Source organism: Hyperoodon ampullatus (genome assembly GCF_949752795.1).
Source record: "Hyperoodon ampullatus genome assembly, chromosome: 19".
Taxonomy (NCBI): domain Eukaryota; kingdom Metazoa; phylum Chordata; class Mammalia; order Artiodactyla; family Ziphiidae; genus Hyperoodon; species Hyperoodon ampullatus.
This window is the reverse complement of record NC_136932.1, coordinates 32623868-32643189: the sequence shown is the minus strand read 5'-3', so window position 1 is coordinate 32643189 and position 19322 is coordinate 32623868. Positions and strand designations below refer to the sequence as shown.

Below are 19322 nucleotides of genomic sequence, written 5' to 3'. Positions count from 1 at the left end.
GTAATTCTGTATTGGTCATTTGGAAAATATTGATTCATTGAGTTATGCAGATCTTCAGATTTCATTATGTAATATCAAAAACTCACACTTGTTAATACCACCACCAGTCTTGCCAGAAAAGTCTTCAAATGTGGGGAAGCCGTCAGGCTCATGGTGGCAGGTGGAATTTTTTCCAAAATCCTCATTTTCAAAAAAAATTTGGCAGTTGTTTTTCTTGAAGTGATAGGCTCACTTTGTTCTTCCTTGAAAGCTTTTCTATCCCTAATGCCTTCTTAGGCTATCATTTTGGGGCAGAATTATTTAATAAAGAATATTTCCTCTGCACAAATGCTTACCTTATAAATACTCTTGAATCCTTTTAACAATTGACTTTTTCACAACCCCCAAATTTACAGCCAAGATTTTTGTTTTTGTAATATGTAATATTTGTGTTTCAGATATTTATTGAAAGAAGGATGTTTACTGAGCAGTTGCTATGTGCTGGCTCCTGAGCTAAGATTTTATGTGTGTTCACTTTATGTAGCTACTGGTATTATTTGTGATATGTTAAAGAAACTTTTTTAAGTATAGAGGAAAAGACCCATTGGTGTTTTTAAAGCCCCAGTAACTTCTATTATATTAAGTAAGTAACATGAGAGAAAGCTTTTACTGATAATAGTGGTTTTGTTTATGTAGCTGTAGTTGTGTTATTAGAAGCACACCTGGTGCTTTAGTACTTATCAATTCTTTTCTTTCCCCATCCTGTTTAGGTGATTTCCTAGAAGCATGATTGTTTGTTGCACTTGATCTCACAACCTGGTGAGGACTTCTTTACTGATAATGTCAAGTTCAGGTTATCCTCCCAACCAAGGAGCATTCAGCACAGAGCAAAGTCGTTATCCTCCCCACTCTGTTCAGTACACCTTTCCCAGCACCCGTCACCAGCAGGTAAGGAACAGCTATTATGCAAGTTGCATATGTATTTTGTGTTTTTCTTTACTTTTCCCATTTAATACATTTGTTGGTCAGAAACCAAATACAATTATATATATATATAATTGTTATATATGTTTTTTAATGGCAAGAACCATTCTCAAAGGTGGGGGACCAAAGGTTAGGGATTAATTATATTTATCTTCTTATTGTGACTTTATGCCAGATTTCAGGAGGTGAACATGTCTCTGCTTCTGATTGTAGGAGTTGTTGATGGATAGAGAAGAATCAATTGCCTAGAGTTTCTAAGTTAAGACCTCTGTTTATGTGCCAAGTTCTGGTTGAGTATTAAGCTGGCCGGATGACTTGGCCTCTCTTGAGTGAGAGCCAGGTCCTGTGCTAAGGTTTTCTATATGTGTGTTTACTCTATGTAGCTACTGGTATTATTTGTGATATATTAAAGAACCTCTGCCTTCTTGAGAGATTTGATGGTAGGAAGATGAGTCTGCATGATTGTTTTACCTTGTGAAAAATAAAATAAGTGAAATTATCAGCTTAGAGTGCGCCAGGGACGGGGGTGTAAGGGCTTTGAAGAAAAGAGAAGGGAGGGATGAAATGGTCATTTCGGAGAACAAGAAAGCACACTTACCAGCAAATATAGTTGAGTACTACTGGGTACTACCGAGGACTCCTTTAAAGCATGGTCATGATTACAAAGTGAGAAGGGACATCCTTACCTTGTTTCTGTTTAGGGAAACATTCAGTCTTTCACTATTAAGTATAATATTAGTCGCATTTTTTTTGTAGATGTCCTTTTTTGGTTGAAGAAGTCACTTTCTACTGCTAGATTGAGGATTCTTACATGGTTAGGTGCTGAGTTTTGGTTGTGTGTCCTTCCTGCCCCAGTGCTATTCATCTGATTACTAATTTCCTAGATTATTGTTGCTGCTGCTGTCTTTCTTTTTTTTTTAAATCGACTTTGGGATTTAGTTTATATATAATAAAATTTTATTATATGTGTACATTTTGACGAGATTCATACAACCGTAAAACCACCACCAAAATGAAGAAAGAAAAAATTTCTATCACCCTGGAAAGTTCCCTTGTGCCCCGTCCAGGTCAGGCCTCCTCCCCCACTTCCCACAAACCTCAACTCCCAGGAAACTGTGGTCTGCTTTCTGTCATAACAGATTACCTTTGTCTTGAGTTTCACATGAACTCTTTTGTCAATGGCTTCTTTTCTGTCTCATAATACTTTTGAGGTTTATCCATGTTCTGGTGCATCTTGGTAATTAATTTCTTTTTATTGCTGGGTATGGATATACCATAATTTGTTTATCCAGTCACTTATTCCAGATTTTGGTTATTACAAATAAAATTGTTTAGGAAATACGTATCTATGTATTAGCTGTATCTACTAGATTACATAAAGAAGCTTTGCCTTCTTTTCTTATGGTATCCTTGGGAGATATGTTTTTAATCTTATCAAGTCCATTTTATTAAGTTTTGTCTTTAATGTTTCTTGCTTTTTGTGTCATATTTGAGAAGTTTTTTGCCAAACTCAAGGTCACTAAGATTTTCTTCTATGTTTTCTTCTTAGAGGCTTTAAAACTTTAGGTTGTTACATTTAAGTCTGATCTATTTTGAATTACATTTTGTTTATGGTGTGAAGTAAGGGTTGAAGCCATTGTTTTGCATGTGGGTATTCAGTTGTTCTAGAAATCATTTGTTGAAAAGATTATCCTTTCCTCACTGAATTGCTTTGGCATTTTCATTGAAAATCAGTTGATCATATATATGTGAGTGTATTTCTGTTCTCTCTACACTGACATGTTTTGTCTTTCTTTATCTCACATCTATGATTTTTCTCTGTAAACGAACATTTAATCTTTTAATAAAGCACTGCACACTGTCTTGATTATTACAGCTTTATAATACCCTGAAATTAAGTAGTGTGATTCTTTCCTGAATTGTTGTTTTGGATATTCTAGAGCCTTCGCATTTTAGAATCAACTTGTCAATGTCTACAAAAAAGCTTGCTGGGATTTTGATTGAGACTGTATTGAATCTAGAGATTAATTTGGGAGAGAATTGACAACTTTGAATGTTCTGGTCCATGAACATGGTATATCTCTCCATTTATGCAGGTCTGCCTTAATTTTGCTTAGTAATGTTTGGTAGTTTTCAGTGTACAGGTCATGTACATCTGTTGTCACATTTATTCTTAAATATGTAATATTTTTAATGTGATTGTTACTGGTACTTATTTTTGAATTTCAGTTTTCAGTTGTTCATTGCTGCTATGTATATTTATCTTCTATCCTGCAAACTTACTTGCTACTTCTACTTGCTTTTTTATGGATTTCATAGGATTTTCTATGTATGTGATCCTGTAACCTGAGCATAAAGACAGCTTTGCTTCTCTCTTTCCAAACTAGAAGTCTGTTCCCTTTCTTCCTTATTGCACTGGCTAGAATACCTAGTACAGTGTTGAATAGAAGGGGTGAAAGTGAACATCCTTGCCTGGTTTCTGATCTTAAGAGGAAAGCATTCAGCCTTTCACCATTAGGAAGGTTATTAGCTTGGGAAGTGTTTCCTCCCGGTGTATTTTCTTAAAGAGTCATTGTAGGATTGGTATTGTTTTCTTCCTTAGATATGTGATAGAATCTAAGCCATTTGGACCTAGAATTTTCTTTGTGGGAAGAATTTAATTGATAAATTATTAACTCAATTTTTTTAACAGTTATAATTCAGATTCTTTACTTTTTCTTGAGTCAGTTTGGGTATTTTGTTGTTCAAGATACTAAATTTATTGCCGTGATTTGTCATACTATTTCCTTATTGTTTCAGTGTCTTTTAGATCTGTTGTGATGTCATTCCTTGTGTTATAAGTGTTTTTTTCCTTTTTTTCTTTATTAGTCTAGTTAGAGGTTTATCAGTTTAATAGGTTCTTTTCCTTGAAGAACTAGCTTTAGTTTCATCCATTTTTAACTTTTTTTGTATTTTGCTGATTTCTGTCCATATTATTTTCTCCCTTCTATTATATAATTGCCTACATATATGTGATTTCTGACTCCTTTCACTTCTTTGTATATATTCAGGTTTCCTTTTGCTACATTTTCTTCCTGCCTGAAGAGCATCATTTCTTTTAGTGTGGGTCTTTTGGCAGTGAACTTGCTCAGCTTTTATTTACCTGAAAAAGTTTACTTCAACTTGAGTTTTGAAGAATGCTTTCACTGGATATAGAATTCTAGGTTGACAGTTATTTTCTTTCAGCGTTTTAAGAGATGTAATTCATTGTACTCTGACCTGTTTGGCTTCTGACCAGAAGTCTTTGCTTATTCTTATCTTTGTTTATTTAAATATATCTTTTTCCCCCTCTGGTTACTTTTAAGATTTCTCTCTTTATCACTGGTTTTCAGCAGTTGATTATGATGTGCCTTTGTTGTGCTTTTTGAATGTATATGTTACTGTCTTTAGTATTCACTGAGCTTCCTGCCTCTGTGTATTCATCATTTTCATAAAATTTGGGCAATATTCAGCCATTATTTCTTCAGGTATACTCCTAGTTTCCTTCTGAGACACCAGTTACTCCTATATTATTTTATCCTACAGGTTATTGGACCTCTGGTCTTCCCCACGCCCGCCCCCCCCCCCCCCATTTTTTTACCCATTTGCTTCATTTTGCTATGGTTTCATGTTCAGTGATCTTTTCTTCTGCAGTTTCCAACCTACTGTTAATTTCATCCTGTGAAATTATCATTGCAGGCATTGGATTTTTAATTTTTGATTAGAATATGAACATTGCTGGATTTTGCTGTATTCCTTTAAAGAAGGTTGGATTCCTTTTGGTAGGCAGTGAAGTTACTTTTGAGCTTTATTTTTAAACACTCTTAAGGCAAGTTTAGAATAGTCTTTATTGTAGGTCTAATTTATCCTCCAATTCTGAACTTGCCTCTTCTGGGCTATCTACTGAATATCTCGTGTATCCAGTGAGATTTCTTGTCTCTGGCTGGAGGAAATTTGAACGAGGTCTGGCCCTGTGTGAGCTCTGGGAATTGTTTGTTTTATCATTCCTTCTAACAGTTCTTCCTTCAGAAGTTGTTCTTAGTTCAGCCTTTAAAGACTGGGCTATGCTCTCCCTATGCATTTCAGATTGGAATTCAGCCAAACACTTAAGGGAACACAAATTCATATTTCAGGAAATATTTCTCTATGTAACTCCTTCCTCTCTGGAAGTCTCCAGAAATTCTATCTGGCTTTCCCAAACTAGTATGGTTGCTTCTTCAATGAATAGGATTCTGGGGCACCGTTTGGATTCAGTTTGGAAATCATCTCCAGGCAGAAAGCCTGGATTATGCTAGGACTCCCCTATTTGTGTCACTTTTCTCAGAGGTCAGGTCCTGTGCAGCCTGTTGTCCAATGTCTGAAAGGAATTCCTACACTTTGTCCAGTTTTTTTTTTGCTGTTTACTGTGGGAATGTAGTCTGGACAGTGTTACTTGCTCATAGCTGGAAGCAGAAGTGCACTATTGTTTCTTTTATTTTGCTCCTTACTCTTCATTTGTCTTGCTAGGTGCATCCTTTAGGAATTCTTTCAGAGACACTGTCACTGGTGGATTTTCTGAGTTCCTGAATTCTGAAAAGTTTGTAGTCCTAAAACTTGAACGATGATTTGGTTACTGAATTTGTAGGTTCAAATTTGTTTTCCTCTGAACTTGGAATATGTATTTGTGTTTCGTTCTGTTCAGTGTTGCTGATGAGAAGTCTGCTTTTATTATGATCCTTCTTACTTTGTAGGAAACCAATTTTTTATTTCTTATGACTAGTAGTAGAGTTTTCTCTTCATCTTTTGTTTTCTAAGATTTTGATACGTCCAGTGTGGATTTATTTTTAAAATCTGCTCAACTTTTCTCTTAGGCCCTTTTAAATCTGAGGTCTATGTCTTTTTTAACTTCTGAGAAATGCTATTCTATTATTCTTAGAATATTGCCTCTCACCTGTGGATATTGAATGTTGGAACCTTTTACTGTAGCTGCCATTTCTAACTTCTGTAATTTCTGTATCTTTGTGCTCTACTGTGTTATGAGAGAATTCCTCAGTCCTGTCTTTGCTTGCATTTGCCCTTCACCTCTGTCTGTTCTACTATTGTTTAATTTCAGTGATCAACTTTTTAATTTCTTTAATTGCTATTTGGTTCTTTTTGAGGATATTTTTAATACTTTTGTGTCCTTTTTCACTTTCACTTAATCTTGTCTATTTCTTTGGATGTAAATTCTTTATTTTTTGAGTTTTGACATACTTTTTTTAAAAAATGATTTTGTCTTCAGTGTTTTTTCTTGTTTATATTTTCAACTTTGTACCTGATACATTTTCATAGACTGTGTATGAGATAATCTTTTTACTTTTATTTGCTTCTGCTGAAAGGTTCTGGACCGCCTATCCTACTCCATGTTTCAGTCTGGCCAGCTCTACTTTATCTGTTTATGATTTTCTAAACTTTTGGTGATATATAATTCATATAACATAAAATTCACCATTTTAAAGTGTATATATAATATAGTGGTTTTTCATATATTCACTATGCTGGGCTACCATTACCCTTATTTAATTCTAGAACTTTTCCATCACCCAAAATTGAACCCCATACATAATAGTCAGCCGCAATTCCTGTCTTCCCTCCATCCCCGACAACCACTAATCTACCTTCTGTCTCTTGATTTGCATCTTGTAGACATTTCATGCAAATGGAATCATATGTGGCTTCTGAATCTCTTTTTTTTTTTAACTTAGCATTATGTTTTCTAGGTTCAACTATTTTGTAGCATGTATTAGTACTTCATTTTTTAAATGGCCGAATACTATTCCATTGTACAGATATATCATGCTGTTTATCTATGTATGAGTCGGTGGACATTTGGATTCTGTCTTCTTTTTGGCTATTGTGAATAATGCTGCTTTGACAATTTGTACAAATTTTTGTGTGTGGACATATGCTTTTAGTTTGTCTGTATACCTAGGAGTGGAATTCCTGGGTTATTTGGTAATTCTGTGTTTATCTGTTTGTGATTGTTAATATCTTTTCAAAAGAAGCTTTGACCTTTTCAACAAAAAGTCAACAAAAGAAAAGTAGAAAAACAAACATAAAACACCCACCTAGAATGATGGAAAAACTATTACTCTTAACTAGCAGGTTGATTTTCTAGACTTCTGTTTCTTCATTTGTAAATATATGTGGATTTAACTAGATGGCTTCTGTGTCCCTTCCAGCTTACCCACTTTAAATTTAAGATAAGAATGCTTTTTAGGATTTCATATTGAACACAAAGGTTTGAGACCTTATTATGTGAATAATATAGATTAGGAGTTATTGTGATATGTTATTAAAAGAATAAATCAAATATAGGTTGAGACTTCCCTGGTAGCGCAGTGGTTAAGAATCTGCCTGTCAGGCTTCCCTGGTGGTGCAGTGGTTAAGAATCCGCCTGCCAATGCGGGGGACACGGGTTCGAGCCCTGGCCCGGGACGATTGCACATGCTGCGTAGCGACTAAGCCCGTGTGCCACAACTACTGAAGGCTGCGAGGCTAGAGCCCGTTCTCTGTGACAAGAGAAGCCACTGCAATGAGAAGCCTGCACACCACAATGAAGAGTAGCCCCCACTTGGCGCAACTAGAGAAAGCCCACACGCAGCAACAAAGACCCAATGCAGCCAAAAATAAATAAATAAAATAAATAAATATATTAAAAAAAAAAAAGAATCTGCCTGCCACTGCAGGGGACACGGGTTGGAGCCCCGGTCTGGGAAGATCCCACATGCTGCAGAGCAGCTAAACCTGTACTCCACAACTACTGAGCCTGCACTCTAGAGCCCACGAGCCACAACTACTGAGCCCGTGTGCTGCAACTACTGAAGCCCGCGTGAGCCTAGAGCCCGTGCTCTGCAACAAGAGAAGCCACCACAATGAGAAGCCCCTGCACCGCAACCAAGAGTAGCCCCCGCTCGCCACAAATAGAGAAAGCCCACGTGCAGCAATGAAGACCCAGTACCCCCATAAATAAATAAGTAAATTTTTAAAAATTAAAAAAAATATATAGGTTGAACAGGAAATCTCATTTTGAATTCTTTTGAATGATATATAGTTAATGTTGATTGTTTTAGGTTATGGGAAAGAGTTAAATCAGTGAAGGATTGAAATCATTGCTGCTTCTTCCCATACTTAGTGGACCATAACTGCCTTTGTTCATTTGTCCTTGGTTTGGTTTCATGATGCTTTTCACTTCTTGGTTAATAATTAGTTTATGATTATTTTACCACTAGGAGTTTGCAGTCCCTGATTATCGTTCTTCTCATCTCGAAGTCAGTCAGGCCTCACAGCTCTTGCAGCAACAGCAGCAGCAGCAGCTTCGTAGACGACCTTCCCTGCTTTCAGAGTTTCACCCAGGTTCTGACAGGTAACAGGCTTTCTTTTATGTTTCCATCCAGGACTGAACTTGTGTCATTTATTTTATTACTTTAATTTTGTTATATATATCTTGTAATCTTATTAACCAAGCTGTCATTACAGTTTATATTTTGAGCTCTTTTATATTTGTTGACCTTTTGGAGTAGTTGTCATAATAGTTAACAAACTCTTAAAAACTTGTTTCCAGAGTTCGGAGTTAATGCTGTGTAGTGGTCAGTCAGGTTGACCTAGGTTTGAATCCTGGTCAGCTGTTGTGGACTTTGTAGCATTGTGTAAACAGGTGTTCTCAATTCAGGATGTATATTAGGACCACCTGGGGAGGTTTAAAAGCTTGATTCCCAAGTCCCATCCCAGAATAATTAAATGAGTCTCTGGGATTGGGCCCAGGTCATTCTCATTTGCAGACAGGGTTGCCAGTCAGTGATTTAGACTTCTCAGACCTTAGTTTTCTACCTGTAAAAATGAGGATAATAGGGCTTCCCTGGTGGCGCAGTGGTTGAGAGTCCGCCTGCCGATGCAGGGGACACGGGTTCATGCCCCGGTCCGGGAAGATCCCACATGCCAGTGGCTGGGCCCGTGAGCCATGGCCGCTGAGCCTGCGCGTCCGGAGCCTGTGCTTCGCAACGGGAGAGGCCACAGCAGTGAGAGGCCCGCGTACCACAAAAAAAAAAAAAAAAATGAGGATAATAATGGCATTGTCTACAAAGGATAAGTATTTGGTCAGGTAATGTTGGCCCCGTCCATGGCAGGTACTCATTTTCTCCAGAGTCCTTACCATTTCTGCGGTCTTTTACTCCATTCTCACTCTTAATCGAAAGGATTTTGAAGTTTTGTTTTAGCAGTTTTGTAAAGAACCTGATTTACTATTTTAAAAATATGATTACTGTTTAGGTTTTAAGATGATAAAAGGTTTGAAATTATTTGGCCATGTTTAAAATCATTGTAAAATGCATTTCTTGGTGAAGGTTGTGGAGAGAATTCAGATCACTCTCCTCTACTATCTAGCAAATATACGAAGATGGTTTTTTTAAAAAGGGCTAAAAATGCACCCTGCATAAAGAAGGAAAGGATACAGCCACTGCCATAAACTTGGAAAAGTGGCATTCAAGGAAGGAATGAGAAGAATATTGCACAACTTGGCCTCCTAGTTCCTACTTTACTCTCAAAGAAGCAGTGTTGAAGAAAGAAAGAAGGTTAGTATAGTCATAGGATTTCTCATGATTGCTCCCTAATTTGGGAAGACATGAGTGGGGGTGATGATGTGGTGAACGGTTGGCTTAGGAATCCCCATTATGCTGTTCTGCAGGAAGGATAGTTACAGTGTGCCACTTTCCAAAGTGCTGAGCCAAAGCCCTCAGGACTGCTTTACATGTGCGGCTGGTGGAGCGGGCCAGGATCCTTAGCAAAGGCTGTCACAGCCCCATCCCAGTTTTCCCCTGATTTGCCCCCACTTTTCTGTTTCCTCAGGCTATATACTTCCAGAAAAGTATTTAGAAAGCCATATCCAGTCCTCCATCTGTAGACAAACACATTCCAGGCAAAGTGGGGATGAGCAAGGAAAACGTCCACACACCATTCCACACCAAAGAAGAAGTCTGGGTAGGGTTGCTCATAGTATGTCTGAGCAAGAGTGTAAGGGATGCCATGAACAGGGAAAACATATTTCTGGAAAGGAAGATCAAAGCAATACAGTGTTCCAAAAACAAAGACCCGTGTGTGTAAAGAAGATGAAAAACAAAGAGCATGCCCCGTGAGTGCTGTGCACTGTAGAACTTAAAATTAATAATGGAAGTATTCAAAAGCAAAATAAGGCAACCATATCAGATAAAATGAAAGATTGGACATTCCTGTGCCCCCAAGACCACCATTTTAAATTCAATATATAAAGTGAGAAGGAACAAGGAATAAAATAGATGTGGCTGAAAGTCAGACCTTTGTCTTGGAAGAAAGGTCTAGGAATGATCAGAGTGGATGCAGAAGAAAAGGACAGAGATTAAAGCAATTAGAAAGAAGTGGATAAATAAGGAGGGCAAATTAAAATCATCCAACATGTCATAAGAACATGTGTTTCCGAGGTGGAGCACCTGGTAAAGGAAAGGAAATAATATTCATAACTTAAAAAAAAACCCACTTTTTTTCCCTTTAATGTGAAGGAAGAACTCAATAGGTTGATAGGACATACCTTACTCCAAGAAAAATTTGCACAGAATGATCAGTACTGAGACAGATCCTGGTTATCATTAAAGTTTAAGGCTAAGTAAAAGAATCAGGAATCCAGGAAGCAAAACACAAATCCTTGATAGGGGGAAAAGAATCTGACAGAAGATATTAATAGTAGAGCAATAGCTACAAAATTCTGAGAAAAAGAAATTGAGATCCAAGAATATTATATCAGACACGTTTAAAAGCAACAAGCAGGCGTTTTTAGACATGAAAGCACTGAGCATCTAAAGCTTCTTGAAGAATTTCTACGTGATGGAATCCAGTCAAACAAAGAATGGAAGCCGTGGTAAAAGGACTACAGTAGCCATAAACCCATTCAAGTGGAAAGTCCATATGAGACATCTCGATGAATTATGGTTCTTTAACGGAATATCAGGACCAAATCTTGACAAAGTAAAAATAATATAAGTATCCCAAATCAGAGGTAGATAAGTATTGGGAGAATGTTTAAAGGTATGCATTTGAAAAGTGTGTGTGGAGACTTCTCTGGTTGTGCAGTGGTTAAGAATCCGCCTGCCAACGCAGGGGACACGGGTTCAAGCCCTGGTCTGGGAAGATCCCACATGCCGCGGAGCGGCTAAGCCCGTGCGCCACAACTACTGAGCCTGCGCTCTAGAGCCCGTGAGCCACAACTACTCAGCCCGCGTGCTGCAACTACTGAAGCCCGCGCACCTAGAGCCCACACTCTGCAACAAGAGAAGAAACCGCAACGAAGAGTAGCCCCTGCTTGCCGCAAGTAGAGAAAGCCCGCGCGTGGCAACTAAGACTCAACGCAGCCAAAAATAAGTAAATAAATAAATAAATCTATCTTTAAAAAAAAAGAAAAGAAAACTGTGCCTAGAGTGATTTGATGACTTCTAAAATGGAAATATGTTAAGTTAAAAAATTAAAATCATAATTTTAATTAATGCTCTTCATAATTATTTTCCTAACCCTTTAGCAAGAATTTTTTAGGAACTGATTTCTTGCGCTAAAGGAGCGTTGACCTGGAATATAGCAATTCTTTCCTTTATTTCATTTCTTTTTTTTTCTTATATACTTATCTGTATAAAAATAAACCAAATATTCTGTATTTAAAAAATATGGTGATTCTTCTGTTGTTTTATTTTTGCCTGTATATCCATACATCCATATATAAAAATGATGTCTGGGAATGATATTCACCCCTAATTATAGTTGTTTCTATGTGGTGGGATTTGGGGTGATTTGCTGTTTAGCTCTGTTATATATTCCAGGAATTTTTTTGTTAGCAAATGTTTATCATTTTATAAACATAGCACCCATAAAATGTAAGAGTCATTTCTGTGTGAATGTCATTCATCATGTTTTATAGATTTCATTGGAAAAATTAGTCCAAATAACATTTTAGAGTATTTGGATATTTAGATAAGCAGATACAGAACAACTGAGGTAGTTTCAGATATTATAAAAGATTCACTGAAACTCAGATAATTGGTTTTCCCTTGAGCAACAAAAGAGGCCAAATCATATTTATACATTTTTAAATTTTTAGTGAAATTAATTTTGTTTCAGACAACAGCCTTCCTTAGCTGGGAATAAATAAAATAAATTGATGTAATTCTAGATGGTCTTTGTGGGCCACTATTTTGAATAGCTATGAAGTTTATGACATATTTCCCCTAAATGAGGGTTATCTTTTTTTTTAAGAAGTTGACTATTTTATTATTAAACTGTTTCTTATTTTCCTGCAAGGCTGTTGCTTCACTGTATAAAAATAGCACCAGCAAACACAGTGTACTGCAAAATTAAGATAGTAATGTTCTTCATTGGACACTATACAACTAACAAACTTTTCTCCACTGCCATTTATTTCCAGTGGCAGGTTCATTGAGTATTTTGACCCAAATCCAGCGATGGCTGTAAGCAAGTTACAGTATTATATAAGGTTAAGATAACAATGTTATCCTTGAATTAGATAATTTTTATAACTAGTTTTACCACAGATAATTTAAGAAATTCTGAATATTATAACTGGAGACTAGCCTAAAAATCACAGGGTGTTGTGAAAAAGATGCATAGTGTTTATCTGAAATCATTAGGAAGTTAAGGGGTATTTTCTTCAGGCAACATTGTTGTGAGTAGTTTCTTTTGCTAAAAGTTGCTTTTTAAAAATCTGTCCACCACTAATTTAAGACAACTATGCTAGATTAAGTTGTTTTAAACTAGTTTATTTAGGGGTTCCATTTTCACTCCTCAATAGATTTTATGTATTTCTCATATGCTTCTTCACTCATTAGTTCATCTAGTGCTGAAGGGTTCCTGAGGGTCATCTTGATCAGCCAACCATCTTCATAACAAGATTTGTTGAGAAGTCCTGGATTTTCTGCTAGAGCTTCGTTAATTTCAGTTACTTCTGATAGAGGAGAATATAGTTCACTAGCAGCTTTCACACTTTGCAGAGCACCGAATTCCTCGTTTGTTCAATTTTCTCCCAGCTTCAGGCAGACTACAGTAAACAACATCTCCCAAAGCTTTCTGTACAAAATTGCTGATTCCCACTGTTCCAACACCGTTTTCTGTTGTTACCCATTCATATTTGTCTGAATTTACGACCCGACAGCAGAGCGGGTCCGGTGCGCAGCGCCCGGACAGCGCCCGCCCGCAGTCCCCAGGCCCGCGGCAGGCAGGGACGCAGAGATGGCGCGCAGGCTGCAGACCGTGGCCCGCAAGCTCCGCACCACTCGCAGCGCCATGTACGCAGGGGTGCAGAGGGTCTCCGTGCAGCATCTAGAGCGCCCCCGGCCGGCGGGGAGAGGGGTTATCTTTTTTAAAAAATTAAAATGATTAGGTACATTTCAATAAAAAATTCATTTGATAAATTTGTTTTAAAGCTATTTAAAGATGATACTAAGAGATGATGAAAGTCAGTAAAATGTAGGGAATTTTAAGTCTAAAAGGCTACAGAGATATTTTAGTATGAAAATCTGTTTTTTTGTTTTTTTGTTTGTTTTGGAAATACCACATTTTATTTTTCTATTCATCAATTGATAGCTGTTTTCAAGCACAAATTTTTCTGTGTCTATCTATATATTCCTTTTTCTTGGTCATATACCTAGGAGTAGGATTGCTGATTACATGGTAGTTTTTTTGTTTGCCATTTGGGAAACTACCAGACTGTTTACAAAGTGGCCACACCATCATATGGTATTAGTTTTTTTTAAAATTATTATTATTAAAAAAATAAATTTATGGGCTTCCCTGGTGGCGCAGTGGTTGAGAGCCCGCCTGCCGATGCAGGGGACACGGGTTCGTGCCCTGGTCCGGGAAGGTCCCACATGCCACGGAGCGGCTGGGCCCGTGAGCCATGGCCGCTGAGCTTGCGCGTCCGGAGCCTGTGCTCCGCAACGGGAGAGGCCACAACAGTCAAGAGGCCCGCGTACCGCAAAAAAAAAAAAAAAAATTTATTTTTGGCTGTGTTGGGTCTTCGTTGCTGCGTACAGGCTTTCTCTACTTGCGGGGAGTGGGGGCTACTCTTCCTTGCGGTGCACGGGCTTCTCATTGTGGTGGCTTCTCTTGTTGCGGAGCATGGGCTCTAGGCACTCGGGCTTCAGTAGTTGTAGGATGCAGGCTCAGTAGTTGTGGCTCGTGGGCTCTAGAGCGCAGGCTCAGTAGTTGTGGCGCACGGGGTTAGTTGCTCTGCAGCATGTGGGATCTTCCTGGACCAGGGCTTGAACCTGTGTCCCCTGCATTGGCAGGTGGGTTCTTAACCACTGCGCCACCACGGAAGTCCTGGAATTGTTTTCTTAATTTCATGTCCAGATTGTTCATTGCCAGTGTATAGAAATAAAACTGATTTTTGCATGTTGATTTTTTTTTTATCCTGTAACTTTGCTCTGTTCATTTATTAGCTCTAACATTTTTTTGTGGATTCTTTTGAGTTTTCTACATATGAGACTGTGTCATCTGCGAATAGAAATACTTCTTTTTCAATTTGGATGCCTTTCTCTCTTTTCTTGCTTAATATTCTGATAAGAATTCCCAATACTATATTGAAAAGAAGTGGCAAAAACAGGCATCCTTGTCTTACTCCTGAAGCTTCCTACTCCAGTATTTTTTGTGACATCATTGTGAATTTTAAGGAGACAATGGGATCTTATGTCTTGAATGAGATTTCACATTTTTGAAGTATAATAAAATTATAGACCTCAGGGTTTATTTTATCATCTATCCTAAAAACCAAACCCCATGATTAACTTTTCAATGAAAAGTTGTTTTGTGAGACATTCGTTTAACTTGGCCATAGGTAAGATGTCGCTTCTGTAAATACTTTGGTAGAAAATGAAAAGTCAAATTAACAAACACCCATACATAGTACTCTATACAGTATATCATGTAGAGAAATTAAAAACAGATTCCTGACCTTCAAGATACTTACGTACTTGGGGAAACTAGACAAAATACATGTTTTAGGGATCAGAATTATGTATTCAAATTACTGTTGCATTCCCACTCAAGAGACTTGTTTTTTTTTTTTTTTTTTTTTTTTTTTGCGGTACGCGGGCCTCTCACTGTTGTGGCCTCTCCCGTTGCGGAGCACAGGCTCCGCACGCGCAGGCTCAGCAGCCATGGCTCACGGGCCCAGCCGCTCCGCGGCATATGGGATCCTCCCAGACCGGGGCACGAACCCGTATCCCCTGCATCGGCAGGCGGACTCTCAACCACTGCGCCACCAGGGAGGCCCAAGAGACTTGTTTTTAAGTCTTAATAATACCTCACAACTCAAGTCATTTATCTTTCCATGTGGCAGTTGCTGGGAATTTTTTTTTTTTTTTTTCCTGCTTGCTTTTATTACTGGTTGAAAATGGTGGCTCTTCTGGTCTAGATTATATTCAGTTATTATGGCATAGGTTTAAAAATACTTTATGGATATTTTTCAGCAACTTCAGATTTTCTGCAAGTTGAAATCTTCTGTTACAACTTTCAATACTTTATCACCTCTACTCCCACCTCCCCTGAAGAAACTTTTCCTATCAGGATTTAAGTTTAATAGTACTTTATAGTGAGGTATATATTCTCCTGGGGTGAGGGAATTCACTTGAAAGTGAGCATAACTTTTCTTTTATTTCAAAGTTCAACCAGGGATGTTAGCAGGAAGTTGTACATCACTTAAACATTTTCAACTGATTATTTTCTTTGTATGTATTAGGCCTCAAGAAAGGAGAACTGGATATGAGCAGTTTCATCCAGGCCCTTCCCCGGTGGATCATGATTCACTGGAATCCAAACGACCACGTCTGGAGCAGGTTTCTGATTCCCATTTCCAGCGGGTCAGCGCTGCGGTCTTACCTTTAGTGCACACGCTGCCAGAAGGGGTGAGGTCTTCTGCAGATGCTAAGAAGGTAAATATTTGTTCTCTTACCCTGTGGAGTTGTTGGTCTGAAATGTTTGTTTAGCCATATTCAGGCACAGCGCCTAAAAGAAAGTCCAGTTATGCCAGTCTCTAAAGGTTAGTGCTATGGGAAAGTAAAAATTTTGTTAAACAAAACTAAAAACCACAGACTTAATACTCCAGACTTTTAAAGTCAGTACTTTTAACTTTTTGGTAAATGAAAACAATCTGAGGACTGCTGTAAAGGAAAATTGCTGTTGAATGACATTCAATTGCTGTTGAATCTCAAGCATTTTATGTCGGCTTGTTGGGCTGTAAAATGTGGTCAGACTCAAGACTAGCACAGTTCTATTAAATTTAAATTAAATTTTAAATAATACCTTTAAATTCAGTTGCAGTGTATTAACTTACTGCATAGGAGAAGACACGTTTTAGGTAAGGTTTAATTGTGCTTATAATTTTTGTAAAGAAAGTTTCTTCTTCTAATTTATGTAAAAAATATATTCTTGCAAATACAGAGGAAAAAAGTTATCTATAATTCTCTGTCTTAGAGGTAACTGTTATACTTTTAATATGTAGCTATATCTCATGACATTTCAAACAGTGTGTATTGTGGATTTGAGAAGGTTCTACTAAGATCAAACCTCTTTTTCTCTTATGTTTATTGTTATTTGCCTTTCTTTTGTGAAATGCATCTTCCTGTATTATGCCCTTATTTTGTTGCTGAGTTTATCATATTTAACTGTCTATTTTGCTTGTCATTAAATCTTCAGATTAGGAAGTACCTGGCACTTAGTAGGTACTGAATAAATATTTGTTGTAGAAAGAATAAACTAATTCTTTAAAACACTTTGAACAATAAAGTGTTAACCCCTTTACTATCATATGTTCATATCTCTTACCCCTGCCTTTTTGTTATCAAATATCTTTCCCATAAAATTTATTTGCCTTTATGGCTAATGGCCCTGTCCACCCTGATATCAGATAAATAAATACACATTTTCTTTGAGTTTTTATGCAGTGAGAAATGATTTAAAAGATAGTGAATATGTTTGCAGTTTATTTTCAAATAGATCAACTGGGGAAAAAAAAGGTAGGTGTGTGCATGTGTATAGAGACAAAGCAAATATAGCAAAATGTTACAACTAGTGAATCTAGATGAAGATATTGAGTGTCCATTATGCTAGTCTTTCAACTCTTATGTAAATTTGAAAATTTTCAAAATAATAAGTTGGGTGGGGAAAGCTCTTTGTGATAAGCTAGAAATGAACTAAGCTTCTAGGAATATTGAGACCTGCTTCACTATGTGAAGTATCTGTATTATAGTCTATGGGTTTATAAGAAATGTTTGAAACATTTAAAAAAGAAGGAAAGGGGCTTCCCTGGTGGCGCAGTGGTTGAGAGCCCGCCTGCCGATGCGGGGGACACGGGTTTGTGCCCCGGTCTGGGAAGATCCCACATGCCGCCGAGTGGCTGGGCCCATGAGCCATGGCCGCTGAGCCTGCACGTCTGGAGCCTGTGCTCTGCAGCGGGAGAGGCCACAACAGTGAGAGGCCTGTGCACAGCAAAAAAAAAAAAATAATAATAATAAAATAAAAAAGAAGGAAAAAAAGAAAGAAATACAGTGAATAAAGGTCTTCTTCCAAGGCTGAATAAATGACCACAAAGGTAATTTATAGCTATAGATTTTTTTTGGCAGAAAGAGATCTTAAAACTTCATCCATTTAAATAATGTGTTATGTTGGATCAGAGTACAGCTGATTTCCATTTTATAGTAGAGAAGACAGATATTAAAAAAATTAAGTGACCTAGGTCGAGCCTCCTGAGTTGGAGTGAGAACCCATGACCTCTGACCCCTAGTCCTGCTCTCCCCCCGGCAAGTTGTAAATCATGACTTTCCATTTTTTAGAAGTAGGGATTTTGAAAGAATTAGCATCTATTAGTTTTTTTCTTTTTTCTAATGTTGTTAAGCCCAGGTATATCATTTATAGAAGGATTAAATTAGATAAGTTTGAAAGAAAAAGTTACAGTCTCACCAGTTAGAAATTGTTAATTGTGCATATTTTAATGTGCTCGCTTTGCATATTGTATATAACTTTATTTTTGCTTAAATACATACTTTTTGTGTCATTAAGTTTACAATTTTATTTTTAGTCATATTCCATATATGGATATAAAGTAATTTATTTAATTGCCACACATGTAGGTTACCTCATTTGCTCATTAGAACAATGACATATTTTCTTTAGGTTGATTTTTGTGTTTGGTTTTTTTTTGGCTGTGCTGTGCGGCTTGCGGCATCTTAGTTCCCTGACCAGGGATGGAACCCTCAAAAGTGCGAAGTCCTAATTGCTGGACCACCAGGGAAGTCCCTAGGTTGATTTTTTTGGTATACAGTCTTATTTATTTCCCTAAGGTAAATTCCTGTTAGTGTAAGTAATTAGAGACCAGAGTTGGCATATTTTAAGGTTTTCATGGGTGTATCCAGATTGCCCTGCAAAGGAGGTGAACCAGTTTTTGTCCCTGATAGCACGGTATAAGGGCTCCCAGGTCTTATGTGCCCTTACTGATACCACATATTTACTGTTTTTAAAAAAGTCATTGTTTGATAAATTTTTAACTTGCATTTATTTGCTTGTTAGTAAAATTTAACATTTTTTCATTTGTTTATTTTTCCTGTTTTATGAATTGCTTTTTCATATCTATTGCCCATTTTTCTGTTGGTGTGTTTTTTATTTTATATTGAGTTGTTAGAATTCATGTTTTGCAAATGATTTTTTCCATTTGCCTTTAAAATTTTTTATTTCAATTTTGATGAAGAGAAAATTGTTATTTTGATTCATCAATCTTTTTTTTTTTAATGTCTTTTGCTGTTGGCTTTCCTGAGCTCAAGATAATGTGAATGCCTTTTTTTGTTTGTTTGAGGCTTCTTGTGATTTGCTAATAAATCTCATATAAATGTTTGCTATTATTTGGCTTTCATTATGATATAAGATGTGAGGTAGGAATCTTAACTTCTTCCCTCACATTACTATCAGAATGTTCCAATACAAAATTATAAACTCCTTGAAGATGAGCATCATGCCTGTTTTGTTCACCACTCTACCTAGTGCCTGTCATATAATAGACACTCAAGGAATTTGTTTTTTTGTTAAATATTTAACTAGAGAAGAAGTCAGTGGAAAATACTGATTTGTAATAGTAGTTCTTAGGGCACGGATCAGATCACCTGAGGAGCATTTTCAAAATCTGCTGAATCGAAATATAATCTGTTTTGCTGTTATACGTGTTATGTAACACAAATTAGCTCATATGCATATGTAAGAGAATGATATGGGAGTCCTAAAGATTCGTGAATGATTGTTCCTTGCAC

The 19322-nt window shown here is 37.2% G+C and overlaps 1 protein-coding gene and 1 pseudogene across 6 annotated transcripts in view; one reads left to right on the top strand and one right to left on the bottom strand.

Annotated features, from left to right (window-relative positions):
- Nucleotides 1–819: 819 nt before the first annotated feature.
- The window catches only part of NCOR1 (nuclear receptor corepressor 1), a gene marked incomplete at both ends in the record, with an annotated part of 123703 nt that continues 105200 nt past the window's right edge, over nt 820–19322 (top strand). For all 5 annotated transcript variants that reach the window (XM_079725400.1, XM_079725399.1, XM_079725402.1 and 2 more), the window contains 3 exons: nt 820–927; nt 8232–8365; nt 15767–15959. In XM_079725400.1, the coding sequence (XP_079581526.1) occupies nt 820–927; nt 8232–8365; nt 15767–15959 (435 nt within the window). The remainder of the gene's footprint in view (nt 928–8231; nt 8366–15766; nt 15960–19322) is intronic.
- LOC307067794 (glycine cleavage system H protein, mitochondrial-like) lies at nt 12807–13313 on the bottom strand (annotated as a pseudogene). The gene has a single exon. The product of its transcript is annotated as a glycine cleavage system H protein, mitochondrial-like (transcript).